This window comes from Tympanuchus pallidicinctus, unplaced genomic scaffold, assembly GCF_026119805.1.
Source record: "Tympanuchus pallidicinctus isolate F22 unplaced genomic scaffold, pur_lepc_1.0 scaffold31, whole genome shotgun sequence".
Taxonomy (NCBI): Eukaryota; Metazoa; Chordata; class Aves; order Galliformes; family Phasianidae; genus Tympanuchus; species Tympanuchus pallidicinctus.
Genome location: NW_026294749.1, coordinates 6,497,175 through 6,514,415, shown reverse-complemented (window position 1 = coordinate 6,514,415; position 17,241 = coordinate 6,497,175). Strand labels below are relative to the sequence as shown.

The window sequence follows — 17,241 nt, the reverse complement described above, 5'->3', positions numbered from 1 at the left end:
AGTTTTCATCTCACTTCCAAAAAAAGTTTCGTTCCAGTCACACCTCAAAGCTCTTCATTTGACACTGAAACAAAGAAAATGGATGCAGATTTAACCCCGTTAACCCCCGGCAGCACATCTTCATCTTCATCTTCATCCTCCTCCTCTCCGTCTTTCTCCTCTCGCCCCGTCCCTCCGCTGCCCATCGCGTGGGTCTCTACGCACTGCCGGCGCTGCGCGCAGCGGAACGGCCGCTCTGAGAAGAAGCTCCGGCGGAGCTGACAGCTGGGAACGGCCGCAGGTGGAGGCGGCAGGGCTCTTCTCACCATCCTTTCTGCCTTTTCCTTCGCACCATCGGATGCACACAGAACTTCCCGGGTTACGTGGGTGTTTGTTTGTTTGTTTTTCCCTTTTCCCTTAATTATCCCTCTTTACGCTTTTATTATTATTATTATTTTTTAATGCCCGGCCAGTTTTTCCTCCTTCTGCTCCGCTCTCTGCTCGAGCGAACAGCAGCCTACAGCCCCTTTCCGAACAGGGGCAGCCCCACAACACAACACCGCGCATCCGATTTCAGAGGAAGGATGCGGCCCCAGAGATGGAGTCTCGGAACGGAGCTGAGCTGGGAATGGGATGGGGTGGGGAAGGCAAATAAAGGGCGGGCGGTGCGCATCCGAGAGGCATCTCCATGGGAAGCACCCAAAAAAAAAAAAAAAAAAAAAAAAAAAAAAAAAGAGGGAAAGGAAGGAGGGAGGGGAAGGAAGAAAAAAAAAAGAAAAAGAGGAGAAAAAAAAAAAAAAAAAAAAAGGAAAAAAAAATAAAAGAAGAAGAAGAAGGAAGAGCCGCACGTGTCTTTTGAAAGAGCCGCTGCGCTCCCTGCGGCCCCGCTGCCCGCCCGGTTCCTGCTACGTCCCGGGGAGCTCCGCTCACCGGCGCTGCTGCGGGGCAGTCGAGGAGGACACCGCAGCGCGGGGCCGGTGCAAAAGAAGCGAAGGGATGGGTCCGAAGGGTGTCCCCACCCACGGATACACTTTGGCGGTGCGCGAAAAAGAGAGGGGGGGGGGGAAGAAAAAAAAGTCACATTTTAACTACGCGTAAAGAGGCGGAAATCTCGGCCCCCCCTTCCCCCCTTCCTTCTCCCTTCTCCCTCGGGGCGTGAAATCAGACCTGAATCCTCGAGGGGAAAGGGAAAAAAAAATCCACGGGTGGGAGCCGGGAGGTTGGGGGGGGGAACAGCGGGCGGCATCGCGCAGGCGCGGGCAGGAGCTGCCGGCCCCTCCTGGCCCAGGTGAGCGCGGTGCAGGTGAGGGGAGGGGAGGATTCAGCCGGCGGCGCCGCTCCCCGCAGCCCGTGAGCGGCGGGAGCCGCAGCCCGCAGCGCCATGTCCGTCCTCGCCAAGATGGGGGACTGGCAGGTAACGGGGGGCTGCCCCATTTCGTCGGGGGGTTGTTACGTGGGACGGGAGTTGGGTATCGAGGGACGGGACGGGACGCTCCCACGCGTGATCCGACCACGGAGGGGGGAAGGGTTGGGTGGGTTCGGTTGCCTGTGCTGCTCCTGACTTTTCCGATCTCTCTCCTCGCTGCTTTATTCCTTACTGGAGGAAAAGACAAAAAAAAAAAAAAAAAAAAAAAAAAAGTGAGCACAAATATATTTTTAATCACTTTTACAGTTGAAATTGGCGTCCTTTATAGGGGGGTCGGTGAGTAGAAGCGATCTAAATGGGACAGATACGTGTGTGCGTACACATCTGTATTACTTTCGCACTAACCCAGCTTAGGCTTGGTTACGAACCCCCACTTAGGCTCTCTTTGCCCCAGATGTGCCCCCACCGCAGCCCGCTGCGCGCTGCCCCGGGCGGTACATAGCGGGGGGAGCCCCGGGGTTGGGCGCTGGGGGTAAACCGGGGCTCCTCGAGGCAGGACGCAGCGTCTGAGCGGATGGCGCCTCGGGGAGCGAAATGAATGGGATCGGGGAGGAGGGAAGAGGGGCCCCGGGGGAGGGAGAGCGTGCGGGGCCGACGGAGCGCTCCGCGTAGGGAACAGACGAAGTTCGCTGGTGTCACCGCTCCGTCCCTGCGCTGTAGCGTTCGCAGAAGTGTGCTTTTGGCTGCCCGTGTTTTTGCCTCGCCGTTCTGTCTGGGTGTGGCGTGTAGGGTTTGGGGCTGGATTTTGGAGAACAGCCACCGGGACCGGAGGAGAAGAGAACAGTTCTCGAAAGAACGCGGCTTTTCAATAATCCGTCAAAAAATAAAAGGTGACATCGAACCCCGAGGGCAGGAGCCACCTCCGCAGGCTGCAAACGGTCGCACCTCGCTTCCCCTCTGCCTGGTTTTGGGGGGTAAAAGGGGGAAAAGCTCAGAGGACGCCCCGCGCCCGAGAGCACGGCCCCTTTCCCCCCCGCGGTGGGCGCACACGGGCGCAGAGCCGTCCCTACGGCCCCGTACCTGCGGCGGGCGCGGGTCGGAGCCGGCGAGCAATTGGGCCGCGGTCGCTATGCTAATGAGGCGCTCCGGCTGCGGGTAAAGCGCTGCAAAAGGGAAAAGTTTCTGCCATTAGAGGGAGATCTCCGAGCGCTCAGTGCAGAGCGGCTCTGCACAGCTCAGCCGCGCTCCGCAGCATCGAGCCGGGGGGATCGGACCCTCTCCCGCCGACCCATGAAAATGCTCTGGAAGCTGACGGATAACATCAAGTATGAGGAGTGCGAGGTAAGCGCCTGACCGGACCGGGCACTGCCCCGGGGCCATTCGCCGCGAACGGGGCCGCGCAGCATCCACCGATCCGTGGATTTCGTTGAGGAGGAGTTGTGCCCCCGAGCCGGGAGCGGCCGAAAGGGGCCGGGGCCTCTGGGAGCCCCCGGGGAACGACGGCGGAACGAGAGCCGAGGCGATCCCGGCCGTAGGGAGAGCTCTGTGCGTGAGGCTCTGTGGGATGCTGCGCGCATCCGCGCGGATGGATGGACGAATGGATGGACGGACGGATAAATGGATGGATGGAAGAATGGATGGACGGATGGATGGAAGGAAGAGCGAGGAGACAAAGGGAGCAGAGCGGCTCAGGACAGCCGCTGAAATCCCCCCACGGTGCGGCCGTGTCCCAAATGCGGCTCTGGGGGCAGCCTCCCTGTTCTCAGGGCCTTCGAGCAGCCGTATATGGACCGCTCGGAAAATTAAACCCCAACAACTAGGGTCGGAGGACAGAGCCGTGTGTGTGTGCGGCCGCGCTCTGAGTGTCTTTTGGTCTGACACACACACACACACAAAAAAAAAAAAAGGAGAAGAAGAGCAAAACGAAGAGGGCAGCCCATACCAATCCCCAACGAAAGCCACGCTCACACCTTCCACAAAAGTTCTCCTTGCGGCACGGATCAATAAAAGGACTGCACTGTGCGAACGAATGTACTTCTTTGGGGCCGAGCCGGCGCCGGGCAATGCCGCGGCGTAGGGCAGGGTCGAGGAACCACCGGGGACCGAAGGATGCGGTGCTTCAGTCGTGCCCCGAGCGCTGGGACGCAGCCGCTGCCCGGAGCGAGGCTGAGCTGTCGGATATGCGATGTCTGGCAATGGGGCGTCAGGGAGATTTTTTTAAAATTTTATTATGATTGTTATAATTATTATTCCATCCGTCGGCCGAAGGCACGGCGAGAGCTTCACCTCTTCCCCGCCCCAGGCCGCCGGTTGTGGGTCAGAGCCGTTTGCGTGCCGCTTGCCGTCGGGTCTTCGGCCCCGGCCCCCGCGGGCGCCGATTTCGTCCCGTCAAGGCCCGGCGCAGTGCGGAGCCGGGGCCGGGATAGGGACAGAGGAGCGGCGCGGAGGGCGGTGCCGGAGTCGCGCAGCCAGTCGGACGGGTTGCGCGGGGCCCGGCGTGTCTGGGCCGGACGGAGGAGCGCTCGCCGTGCCTCCCTCCCGCCGTGCCCGGCTCTCTCGTTCTCCCCCCGCGTCCCGCCCGCCCTCCTTCCTCCCTTCGTTCCTTCCTTCCCTCCTCTTTTCCCGGCTCCTCCGAGTGGGGGGCGGCGGATGCTGGCGGGGCTGGAGGTGCGGGAGGAAGAGGAGGAGGAGGAGAACTTTCCAGGACGCGGCGGCGACAGCGGAGCGGGGACCCCTCGGCGGGGCATGGACGGGGCTGCGGCGGAGCCCCCCCCGCGCGAGGGCGGCGGGCCGGAGGGCGGCGGGAGCCGGGAGCGGCCGCTCTTCTCCCCCTCCGCCGCCTTCGAGCCCGGCTTCTCTCAGCAGCCGCAGCCCGAGGTGCGCCCGGGGCTGGGGACGACGAGGGAGGGAGGAAAAGGAGGGAGGGAAGGAGAGAAGGAAAGGGGATCCCGCGCCCCCCCCCCCCCTCTCCTTATCCCCCCCAACCCCCCCCCCCCCGCCGCACGGTTCTCCCACCTCCGCCGCACCCCTCCCGGCTCCCACCCTCTGCCTCTCTCCGCTCTCTTTCTCTTTCACTTTTGCATGCCCCGCAACCTTTTAAAATGTGGCCCCTTCCCTGTGATTCGCCAGACGCGGCGGCATGTCCCCCCTGCGCGCCGCGCTCCCTCCCTCCCTCCTTTTTGTCTCTCTCTCCCTCTCTCTCCCTCTCTCCCCGGCGCTGATTAGATACACCGATTCCTCATTCAATGGACGTCATTTAGAACGGGCTCTGCCTTGAGTTGCCTTCGCGCTTCACGCTCGATTTGCGGCCATTCTTCCCTTATTAAGTATTCGTGTAATATTAATAGTCATGAATATCCGCTGCTAGGAGGCTCCGGGAAGGCGGCGGCGGAGCGGGCGTGAGGAGCCCGAGCGGAGCGGCGGAGCTCGGGGGAGAGGAGAACCAGACAGAGACAGAGCGAGAAAAAGGATTGAGAAACGAACACACATCCTTTAAAAAAAAAAAAAAAAAAAAAAAAAAAGGAAAAAAAAAGGAAAAAAAAGGAAAAAAAAAAAAAAGCGCAAACAAACAAACAAACAAACAAACAAAAATCGACCAACTTTACCTCTCGCCCCGCGCCAGGATAGCAGAGGCTCTGCAGCACCCGATGAAGGGCAGCGGCGGGCGCTGCGCGTTCTGATGGATTCCGGCGGCGCGGGCGCGGAGCAGGAGCAGCCCCGGCGCCCCGCTGCTGCCCCCCGAGCGTAGCGCCGGGCTCCGGCCGCGTCCCTCCGCGCAGCTCCGCGCCCCTCCGCGGCCGCCCCGCGCCTCTCTCCCCGCCGCGCAGCCCCCGACGCCTCGCAGATGTTAGTGCACAGTTTTTCGGCTATGGTGAGTGGCTTCGCCTTTCTCTCCGCCGGGGGTCGGGGCTCGGGGCGCTGCTATTGTTGGCGGCGGCGGCGGCCGGGCTTGCGGCGGCTCTGCCCTGCGTTCTGGTGTTTCGTCTCGGCTTCGCTCTCCTCGTTCTCGTTTGGTTTTATTTTCCTTTCCTTATTTGTTGGGGGGGGGATTGGTTTGGATATGTTGGTGGTTTTTTTTTTTTTTTTTTTTTTTTTTTTCATTTTTCCTTTTTATTTTCCCTTTGATTTCTCTTTTATTTTCTTTCTTTTCCCCCCTACCCTCCCCCCTCCCTTTTTTCCTTTTTTCTTTTTTTTTTTTCTTTCTCTCTTTTTCCTTTCATTTTTGCTCTGCCGATCTCTAGAGCCGCCACTCCGTTCCCTTCGCCCCGCACCTGCCCGCGGGGTTTTCCTCCTTCCCTCGCCGCCTTTCTTAGAGCTCTGTCTCTCTCCTTTCGACCTCTTCTTCCTCCTCCTCTCCCCCGTCTGAGCGGGGCCCGGAGGAGACTCTGGGGCCGCGCCTTCGCCCCGAATCGTTGTGCAAAGTTGCGGGCAGGGGCAACCGTGCCCCCGCAGCAAGATGGCAGTTCGCTCGGCTCCCTCGCGTTATTCCCGGGATGTGGCGGCGGCGGCCCCCGGCAAAGGTGCGCCGGGACCGGGGCAGAGCTTTGGGTTGCGTTTTCGGATTATGGTTCCGTAGGGCCTCTTGTAAGGATTCTTTCAGTGCCCGCTGCCGGGGCACGGCCGGCCGGGAGCGCACGGAGCCCCGCCGCAGCGTTTTTTTGAATTGTTCGGAACGGTCCCGTTATTGTGATTATCGCTGCTATTACACCGCCACCGTTGGGGCAGTGGTCCGAGCCCCGTTAATGCTGCCGAGGTGGGCAGACGGACCTCCGTCTCTTCCTCTGAGAGAGGAGCTGCCCGGTGGGGGAAATGACCGGAGGGCGATTTTGAGGAGCACCGGTTTTGATTTCATCTTTTGTTTTTCTTTTCCCCCCCTCTCTCCCCTCCCCTCTTCCCCCGTACCCCCTCCCCGTGTCTCCCCCCTCTTCGCCCCCCCCCCAGGAGCGCCACGACAGTGCCAGCAACGGGACGGCGCGGCTGCCCCAGCTGGGGGCCGTGGGGCAGTCCCCGTATAGCAGCGCCCCGCCGCTCTCGCACACCCCCAACGCCGACTTCCAGCCGCCCTACTTCCCCCCCCCGTACCAGCCCATCTACCCCCAGTCTCAGGACCCCTATTCCCACGTCAACGACCCTTACAGCCTCAACTCCCTGCACACCCAACCGCAGCCCCAGCACCCGGCTTGGCCGGGCCAGAGGCAGAGCCAGGAGCCGGGTTTGCTGCACGCGCACCGGGGGCTGCCCCATCAGCTGGGGGGGTTGGACCCCCGCCGCGACTACCGGCGGCACGACGACCTGCTGCACGGCCCGCACGGGCTGGGCGCGGGGCTGGCCGACCTGCCGCTCCACTCCATCCCTCACGCCATCGAGGACGTGCCGGTAAGCAGCGCCGGACCGCGGCCCCGGGGAGGAAGGGGGGGTGGGGGGGAAAGGAAGGGGGGGGACACGGGGCGAGGGAGGGGCCCCCGAAATGTAATAGAAGGGGAGGGAGGAAGGGAGGAAGGCCGAGCCCCCCTGCCCAGAACAATGGGCTCGTGTGTTGCGCCCGCTGAAATGGGGATAAATCAAATGAGTGTCGGTGTTAACAATATCTTTCCTTCTCGGTGACAATGAGATGTTGCGATTGGGAGAATGTTTACTATAGCCACAGGGCCGGGCGTGTGGGGATCTCTCGTTGGCGTGGGGTCTCTGAGAGCATCCTCCTTGGGAAACGCGCAGGGAAAGGGGCGAAAAAAAAGTCGGGGAAAGTGGCCTAAGGAAGAGAGCTCGGTTCCCCACGATTACGGGATGGTGGCATCTCAAGTTGTGAGGGGACGCAGGGAGATCCCTTCTCCAAAGGAATTAATGGACAAGTATCGGAGGAGGGGTGTGTGGAGCTGCTGCCATGTTCTTCCAGCAGCAGTACAGAGGGATGGATGACCCCACAGACCATTGGCTATACCTATGGGTTATCAAATCCCAGCCAGACCCGCTGCACTTCTATTAAATTAAATGTGCGGAGCCCATTGGGCAGCGGGTTATTCGGGGAATCCAATTCTGCTATCAGCAAGCCCGGATTTAAAAAAAAAAAAAAAAAGAAAAAAAGAAAAAAAGAAATGGTTTCTAATGAAGCATGGCATTACACAGGGCTGTGATGGAGCAGCCGGGCCATTGTTCCGCAGGAGAGTGCTTTATGCAACGCAATGGGAACGTGAGCAAAGTTCCTCTGCCGGTGTTCTCCCTGCAAACAGAACCAGAATGTGGCAATAGATGTACGAAAGCTTGCAGTGCCCGTGCGGAGGGGCTGAGGCTGCGAGGGAGAGGAGGGAGCTGTGGTGTCTGGATGTGATTTCTGCCGAAATGCCATCCCAAATTACGGGATCAAATCTTACAGCAATATATTCGCTGACAGCTTAATGAGTACAGTTTCGCGTTGTGTGGATGATGCTCAGACCGATGTACCTCATTTTGGGGGGCGCTTGGAAACCTTTTGAAAATTACGCTCGTGGAAAATGGGGAATTTATGGCAGCCCTCCCCCCTCGGCTGAATTTAGCCGCAGAAAATTGCCGCTCGTGTTCCGCACTTTTGCAATAAATACCAACGCTTTCCAGAGCGGAGGCTTTAGTGAGCCATTGGGATCCGTTAGGAACGAGTCGGTTCTTTTAACCCGATGCGAAATAAAGCGGAGGCAACAGCAGGAACAAACCAATTTGTTGCCGGTGAGCCCCTGACTGCTGCAGGAACGTGACCAAAGCGTACTCCTCCATTCCCCCTCCGCTCTGTCTCGCTGTGCCCTGCAGAGATTGCGGTACAAATCGCTCCGTTCGCGTCTGAAAGACCCACGAATTAACGGCGCTGCCGTAGTTTGTGAGAGCCGAGTGCCATCTGTTTTAAATCCTTACCCAGCCCGGCCCTTGGTTGGTTTTTTTTGTTTTGTTTTGTTTTGTTGTTTTTGGTTTGTTTTATTTTTTCTTCCCTCTCTGTAAAACGGAATGGGCAGGGTGAGTGCGGGAAGGCACAGAGACAGGGGAGTAGCTGCGAGTATCCGTTGTGCGAGGGGGAAAAAAATACGGAGCTTTGGGTCGCTTGTGGATTTTCCCGTTGCTGCCACGGTTCGGCTTTAACAAAAGGGACCGGTGGAGATTTAGGAAAATCGAGGAGACGGTGAAAATTATTTAATCATAAATATCTCGGTGGGATTTTAAACTTAACAGTCCTCCCCGTACGGAATACGTGCAGAAATAACACAAATAAAAGTATTATGCCACACTACATTGACTTTATGGGTTTAGGGTGCATGCATAAAGGGATCATATTTCCCCATATAGTTAAAACACGAGAACTGCAGCAGTAGTCATTTCTGAACATTTCTCAATTTAATTATACTTAAATCCAGAAGCACTTTAGGCAAGTTACAAATGAGAGCACGGAGTATAATAAAACCTGTAATAAAGCAACTTAGTACCATCCACCCGGAATCATTGAGATCAGGCACAATTAACGGGAGCATAAATCCAAGGCAGAATGGAAAATGTTAGGATCAGTATTATTGTTGGACAAAGACTAGAGGAGGAAGTAATAGTTTTTTAAATGGTAATGCCTGCGTTTTGTAACGATTGCGAAACCTTCTATCTCAGCAGCGCTGGTGTTAATTTGTAAACACAGCCAGGCATTATATCGCCTGTCACTTCTTTCGGATTTAGAAAAAAAAAAACGCAACAAAACAACAACGCTATTCCGTTTGGCTTCCTCGGCACGTTGCGATCGAACCCCATCTGCGGGCAGACAATGGGGGGAGCCCGCCCGGGGGTGCAAAGCTCGCCCCGTCGGAGCGGCCCCGTGCGCCCGGCTGCGGCCGCTCCTTTGTGCCTCGCCCGCGGCGGGGAGAGGCGGAATGGAGGGGAGGGAGGGAAGAAGGGAGGGAGGGAGGCAGGGATGGATGCGGGGCCCGGGGCTGTGGGACGGCTCTCGGTGCCCGCCGCGCTCGCTGACCGCCGCCTCTCGTTGTGTTGCAGCACGTAGAAGATCCCGGCATCAACATCCCGGACCAGACCGTCATTAAGAAAGGTGAGCGGCGAGCGCGGGCTCTGCGGGCCGGGGTCGGTAGGGCAGCGGGCGGAGGGCACGGCTCGTATAGCTTGCCCGAGAACAGCGGGACCGCAAAATCCGCTCCGGTGTTTTCGGCGCGTCGGGAAGCGGCTCGGTTTCGTGCTTTGCCCGAAGCTCGGGGCAAATCGTTGTCGGTAAAGCGGAGGAGAAAACGCCGCGCTCCTCTCGCGGTTCCGCAATCGAATCGCGGCGGCGCTCGGCCGGGCTGCCGGGGAGCGGGGGGCGAAGCGGCGGCGGGGCCGCGGGATCTTGGCGGCTTTGTGCCGGGCGGACCGGGCACGGACAGCGGGCGGCCCCGCGCCCCGTCCTCGTCCCCATCGCCGGCCGCCAAGCCTTTGTCACGTCAAATTAGACGCGCGAGGGATAAATCTGAAGAGATGCTCTTTCCGAGCCGACATGATAATTGGCTCTTTTATTAGTAATCTCCAGAGTTCGTTTAACTCCCGGTGTATCCATTAGCCCTCCCCGAGCTATTAATGTCACAAGCCATCCATCCCCAACCCTAGGCCCTCCGCCTCGCGCTCCCGACTCCAGCGCTGTGCCGGGGCCGCCCGCTGTGTTTCGGTGTTTCTGTTTTTCTTGTTTTTCTTTCTTTTTTTTTTTTTTTGCCTTTTTTTTTTCTTTAATTCTCGCTCCGGGCCGGGCTGGCCGCTCAGCCCCTTCTCCCCTCCCCACCCTCACCTCCCGCTCCTCCCTCCCTGCAGGCCCCGTGTCCCTCTCCAAGTCTAACAACAACGCCGTCTCCTCCATCCCCATCAACAAGGACGCGCTCTTCGGCGGGGTGGTGAACCCCAACGAGGTCTTCTGCTCGGTGCCGGGCCGCCTCTCGCTGCTCAGCTCCACCTCCAAGTACAAGGTCACGGTGGCGGAAGTGCAGCGACGCCTCTCGCCTCCCGAGTGCCTCAACGCCTCCCTGCTGGGCGGAGTGCTGCGGAGGTGAGGGGCGGGGGATAGGCGGGAGGCGGGCGGGCGGACGGCGGCGGCCGAGGGGGCACCGAACCGCGCGGCCGGCCGCCCGGTGACCGCTGCCGCCCCGACGGAGCCCCGCGCCCGCCCGGCCGCTAGGGGGCGCGGCGCGCTGCCGCTGAGGCGGCCGATTGGGTTGGGGGCGCTGTAACCATGGCAACGCGGCCCGGTGTGCGAGGGGTGGCGGAGGCCGGCCGCTCCGCCCTCGTGGCGGTGGCAGCCCGGGGTGCGGGGTTGGCGTCAGCGTGCTCTGTGGGCGCCGTCGGGCTGTGATGCAGTGCAGACAGTTCGAGAGCACTCTGGCAGGGAATAAAATTAACTAGCCAAACTTTCATCCTAACGCTCTGTCTCTGCCGTGCGGAGATCAGACTCTGTGCGATGACGGCAAACTTTCACATCAGCCTGCTCAGTAACGATAGGATCGCAGAATAGAACCATTGAGGTTGGAAACGTGGTGAAGATAATGCAGTCCACCATCCCCGCCGTGCCCACTAACCAGGTGCCACAGCCACGCGGTTCCTGAGCACCTCCAGGGATGGTGACTCCACCACCCCCCTGGGCAGCCTGTTCCAGTGCCTCACAACTTCTATGAGAAGAAATTTTTCCTAATATCCAACACAAACCTCCCCTGGTGCGACTTGAGGCCATCCCCTCTTGCCTTACCAATGGAATAACGCAGCTGCCCTGACACATGTCCCCTCTGGGCTCAGAGCAGGCTGTCACCTCAGTCACTGCACCGCTCCATCTGTGGACTCAGCTTTCCCCTCAAAAACATCCCCTCGTTGTCCCTCTGGTTCGGCATTTTGGGGTGCTGCAGTTCCTCCCGCCCCTCCTCTAACGTCCTTCTGTTGTGGCACAGGGCAAAATCCAAAAATGGCGGGCGGTCCCTCCGAGAGAAGCTGGACAAGATAGGGTTGAACCTGCCGGCCGGGAGGCGCAAAGCTGCTAATGTCACCTTGCTCACCTCGCTGGTGGAGGGTAAGTGCCTCAGCCCTGCCTGTGGTGCTGCACAGTGGGACAAGGCTCGGTGTCTTGGCTTGTTTTTTGTGTTGTTTTTTTTTTGTTGTTGTTCTTTTTTTTCCAAGTTGGTGCTGCCTGTTTGAAATTGGAAGGGTGTTCTTGTGGTCGATCAGGAAAGGACGGTTGGTTGTGCAGCTCTGCCCTTTGATCTAACTTAAACTTAAAACGGAACCTGCAGACTCGGCATTGAGCTCAGTCCCACCAGCACTGGGCTGAAAGTTGCAGGGAGCAGAGCTGCTGCCGCCCCTGACAGTGGGCAACTGAAATGTCAAAAAACTGCAGCTGCTTTGGGATTCATCTCCCCCTGCCCCCAGCCACATAACAGTAAATCATTTAAGTTTTCTGACATCTGCATTGGAGAAATGCGTGACCATTACTTCCTGAATTAATTTGGGAATCCTTGACCTAAGCAGTGAATTAATGGTGTCCTGAAAGCCTCCGAGTTGCACCCCCCCTCCCTTTTGGTTCTCATTTTCTGAACATGTGTTCCCTTCATTATATCATTCCTCTCTGCTTTGGTCTGTCCAGAGAACGCACAACTTACTTTTAGCACCTTCAGGTGCCCTGTGCTTTCAGAAGTCAGCGGTGAGAAGCCTGAGCCTTTGCTGTCCTTTAGTTTTGAATCAGTTGCTTTGTCACATTGACTGGCACAAAGTAAACCCACGCCCAGGATATAAATCCTCCCCCTTTCTCTCTGCTTGTGGGTTTCACGACGTTTTGGGCCAGCTTGGTCTGCAGAGTGCTTTTAACCTCAGCCCCAAGCTGCGCGGGTTCGCGTTAAGTTTGGTTGCGTAGGAGGGAATTGGTAGCTCTGTTCTGTTGTCACTTTGCATTCTGGTGGAGATGTTTCATGTTGAAAGGGATGGGGAAAGAAGCACTGCGCAAGGCTGGACTTGAGTTTTTTAAACATTCAGGTTAGGTCGCTGCACAGTGTTCATGCTGCATGGGAGTGAGCTGCGTCTTACTGTTTTTGAAAAGGCTGTGCCATTGCATCAGCACACCATAGTAACAAATTGCAAGGGGAAAACTTCTAAAAAGTCTGGCTTTGGTAGATGCCTAATATTTTGGGGGATGTTAATGAATATGGAGAATGTTTGATTGTCATCTATTGTTCTGTTTGGCATTGGCGTATAATTGCTTTAAAAGAGTGATTTTTATGAAAGCTAAAAGCAAAACAGAGGCCCGATCTCCCTCCTTTTGGCTTAGGAGCGGTGTCTGGTTTTGAGGGGATGATAGTGTAAACACTGCTCGGGCTTTGAGTCCCGTAGCATTTTCTGGAGCACTGTTATTGTTTATGATCCGCTCCATTTTATGGAAACAAGCTCACTGGACTGAGGCTTTGAAGCTCTAATTGGCGCATGCGTTCTTCCGGAGCTAGAGCTAATGGCAGGAAGCCCTGCAGTAAAAACCAACTGGTTCAGGAAATTAAAACCAAAGATTTGAAAATCAACAAAACAGACAGACTCGGTGGAATGACCCTAAAATTCTCATGGTTAATCGTTTGGGGGGGAACATATAATTATATGCGATCAAGTTAAATTTTAAACACTTAGCTGTTTAATGCGTTTTATTTAGAAGAGCTCTAGGAGTAATTATGATCAATATTAATCATTGATGCATTGCGAAAGAATATAGAGACGTGGCTGAGGCAATCAAATATTTCCGGAGTAAATAGATTTGAATGAGCTGTGTATAAATGGCTGCGTATGCACGTGGCTGTGTAAATGTAAGCACACATTTGAGGTGCATGGAGCCTGTCTGGCTAAGATCTGTTAGTCAATGGAAGCTTGAAAAAAAAAAAAAAATTGAATGTGAGATTTCACTCGTAAAGATTGTCATGAAAATACACATTTGCATTGCCCTGGACTGAAGCAAAAGGCAGCTCCTACAAGATAAGATGGGATTAGCATTTCTTACTGTACCTTTTTGCAGAGATAGAAAGAGAACCGGTCCCGTCTTTTAGAAGAAAAACCCAAGTAGAAAGTCGTGCTTTTTTTTGTTGGTTTTTTTTTCTGATGTATCGTTGCCTCTGTGCTGTGTGTACTGATGAGCTGTGTGTTTCCCTCCCCATCCCCTCCCGCCTCTCCCTTTGCAGGGGAAGCAGTGCATCTAGCTAGAGATTTTGGGTACGTTTGTGAGACAGAATTTCCTGCCAAAGCAGTAGCTGAATTTCTCAACCGACAACATTCCGATCCAAACGAGCAAGTCACAAGAAAAAACATGCTTCTAGCTACAAAGTAAGACGTTTACCTTCCTAGCATGTGGTTCAGTTATGAGGGGAGGGCGACAGGCCCGGGTTTGGAGCTTTTATTTGCAAATGTTTTCCACGTAGCTGCTGGTGTTGCATTTTGTGGGGGTTTGTTTGTCCCCTCCTGCTTCAGGAGCTCTGCATAGCTCAGCTTGGTTTCCATCCAGTCCATCTGCATGGATTTGCTTGAGAGTGAGTTGTGGATATTGCAGATGGATGTTTGGTTAAAGAAAAAAAGCAGTAGTTATTCAAAGCAAAAAAATATTCCGGGTTCTCTCGCTTAGCTTATCAATCGAGGTAGAAGGGGGAAGGCTTCCCATTGACGGGAAAATAAAACTGGCACATTAAGCTGATTTCAGATCATTAAAATCTGCGGCGGCTCTTTCTTCCTGAGGATCTCAGCTACTTCGTGAACGTAGGGATATTAAAAATATATTTTAAATGCCAATCTGTACACAGTTAAAATGCTAGCGGGGTTTATCATTGGTGGGGCTAGCTAGACTTCCAGGTGGCGCGTGAAAGGAGAATGATTGTTTTGATATGTTTGCTGGAAATTAAAAGGGTTGTTTAGTGGCCCTTAATTACCAGTGGAGGTGTCACGAAAGGGCACAGTGCCAGAGGGCGCAGGCAGAAGATGGGAGCCAGTTTATGGCTGGAAGACATTAACGCGGGTTTCAGAATCCAAACTGTTTCAACGTGCCTCTAAGCCCTCGCTGTAAGGTGTGTTATTTCCCCAGCCCTTTGTGCGGTGGGCGGATGGTGTCACCTAACTTCTGCACCCTGCCCTCGTATCCTCCCTTCTCACGTCCCTGGAAGGAAATTTCCAGAGCCCGGTTAGCGTCAGCCTTTACCCTGTGTGGAAAGGTCCCTTTGGATTTGGAGATAGAGATGTATATATATAAAGTGTTTCGGAACACCCTAATTTAAAGCCTCGATTCCCCTCTCTTCCTTCACCCTTTCCTCCCCACGCACATGGGCGTGTTTTAGCCTTGTGAAGGAAGAGGCCCGAGGCTCTCCAAATAAGAGTCTTCCAAAACGTGAATAAATCCCCCAAATCCTCTCTGGATATTGCGGCCCGTCTCCTCCGTTCCACATTGCTGGGGTACTTTAAGCTGCGCATTGATTCAGTTCCAAAATCCAAAATCTGGGAAGGGATGGAGGTTTGCAGGCAGTAGGTGAGGGGTGCAAGACGGGGATCGGTGGGGTGGGCGGGAGCTGCTGTGCTGTGCGTGCTGGCTTTTTGTCCGTGCAGGCTGGGGCACGATGCGCAGTTGTGCACGTGTGCAAGGTGAAGGGAAGAGGTGCATGCTTTGCCCACAAGTGTGAGGATGGGGGAATGCTGTGTAGAAGAGAGGAAGCGGGGGGGAGCGAGGCTGTGTTTGTGCACTCGGAGGCAGCGGCCGCCTTCACCCGCAGGCTTGTGTAACCTAGGAGGGAGCGTGGCTTTGCTGCTGACGGCGATGGTTCATTTCTCTCCCTCTCTCTTCCCCTCCTGCCCTCCCTCTCTGTGTCTCTGCTCCATTTGTGCTATAGACAGATCTGTAAAGAGTTCACCGACCTGCTGGCTCAGGACCGATCTCCCCTGGGGAACTCGCGGCCCAACCCCATTTTGGAGCCGGGCATCCAGAGCTGCCTGACCCACTTCAACCTCATCTCGCACGGCTTTGGGAGCCCGGCGGTATGCGCTGCCGTCACCGCCCTGCAGAACTATCTCACCGAGGCGCTCAAGGCCATGGACAAAATGTACCTCAGCAACAACCCCAACAGCCACACAGACAACAGCACCAAAAGCAGCGACAAAGAGGAGAAGCACCGAAAGTGAGGATTCCCCCCCACTCCTCTCCCTTCCCCCCCTCGCAGCCCATCAGTCCATTCATCTCCCTCCTCCCTCTGCCCTGCACCCAGCACCCCAGGCTACGGCAACAGAATGAGCATCCTTCTGCCAATCCTGTTCTCTGACTCTGCGGGACTGCTCTGCCCTCTCCCCGCACCCTTCCCAGCATCCGCATCTCCATTTGCTCCCTTTTAACTCGTTCCCCCTCTCCCTGCTGCCACCATCGTTTTGCTACCCTGGTTTGGAGCCTAAGAGAACAGAAAACAGGGGGACGGAGCCAGCAAAAAGTAAAAGTTCTGTCTTGAGTTTGTGAACTTCTTTTTTTTTTTTTTTTAAATAAAACAAAAGGAGGAAAACAAAGCAAAACAAACAAAAAAAACAAAAGGACTTTTTTTTTTCTAAAAATATATTAAAAAAACTAAAAAAAAAAACCCTAAAAAAAAAAGAAATAATACTTAAAAAAAAATTCTATGAACTGGACTGAATCACCACCTTCCCTTACATAAACTTCAGTTAAGATTGTAGCCATATTAAAAGAGAAAAAGGCGAGAGAAGTGCGACAGCAGCAGCAGCAGCAGCAAGCAAACGAAAGGCAAAAAGGACTGATGACGTTTTATCAGTATTGCGAATAAACTTGAACACAAAACACAAGCAGTTCCATGTCATATCTTCAGTTGTAGAACTTTTTCCTGGCAAAGGTAAAGCGACCAACTTGAACTTTCTATTGCAACATGATTCACGGTTATTATATAAGGGAATCAGTGTTCATGTATGTATATATTTATTTATGTGTAATTTAATGGGAATTGTAAATATGGTGAGTCTGTTTTAAGCCTTTTTTTATTTATCTGGTGATCTCGTTTACCTCTTGTTTAGTGGGTTTTAAATCTTCCCCTCTTAGTTCATCATGTGGTTCATGGTACTTATTTAGATATCAGAGGTTTTTTGGGGGTTTTTCTCTGGGATTCATCATTTTTAGCCCTGTTGTAGCATGTTAAAGGCGACAATGAAGCAGCTGAACAAATAATAAAAAAAGAAAACACATGGATTTTTATATATAATTAGTATGACATTTAGTTTCTCATTGAAGAAAAAATAAAGTGATGTTGGACCCTGGCAAGATTTTTAAACATGTTAGTGGTTTTACAACCCTTATATGTTGTGAAAAATGAAAGAAGTTATTTTCATCCGCTGTCCCTCTCCCCAAAGCACCATCAGAGCAATAAATTAATACTGTCTTTTGAAACAAGATTTAGCTTTTTTTTTTTTCTTTCCTTTTTCATTCTTTTTTCCCCTTCCTTCCCTTTTCTTTTGTTTTTGGTTTGGTTTGGTCTTTTTTTTCGTTCTTTTTTTTTTTCTTTTTTTTCTTTTCCAAAGAACTTCACACATCCAGGACCACCTGGTATCCTGTATTTCCACTGGCCATATTGGAAGCAGTTATAGTTGTATTGTATTGAGTTGTGCCGGCAGTAGTTTCCATGCCTGTCAATGTATCATAGTCCTTTGTTGCCCAGATAAATAAATATTTGATACGCTTTATGTCGATTTTTTTATTCAGTGGCTGTCTTTACCCAGGCGTATTTTTGTTCTTGGCAGTATTTTTTATTCAGTATGGTTACAGTAATTGAGTTTAACTCTCCCTTGACAATTGCTCCTTGCAATAAGCAGCTGAACCCATTGTTTCCCTCAAGTATAATAAAAACTTACTTTCAACTTGGAGTTCAGAGCAGGGTATCATTTAG

The 17,241-nt window shown here is 54.3% G+C and overlaps 1 protein-coding gene across 1 annotated transcript; it reads left to right on the top strand.

The window, feature by feature from the left end:
- Positions 1-3,454: 3,454 nt before the first annotated feature.
- Positions 3,455-16,331, top strand: TFAP2A (transcription factor AP-2 alpha). Its single transcript, XM_052697862.1, is given in 9 exon segments — positions 3,455-3,682; positions 3,684-3,912; positions 3,915-4,222; positions 6,287-6,721; positions 9,338-9,389; positions 10,136-10,367; positions 11,257-11,375; positions 13,513-13,654; positions 15,199-16,331. Coding segments are annotated over 9 exon segments (2,034 nt in total). The 3' UTR covers positions 15,488-16,331.
- The last annotated feature ends 910 nt before the right edge of the window (positions 16,332-17,241 follow it).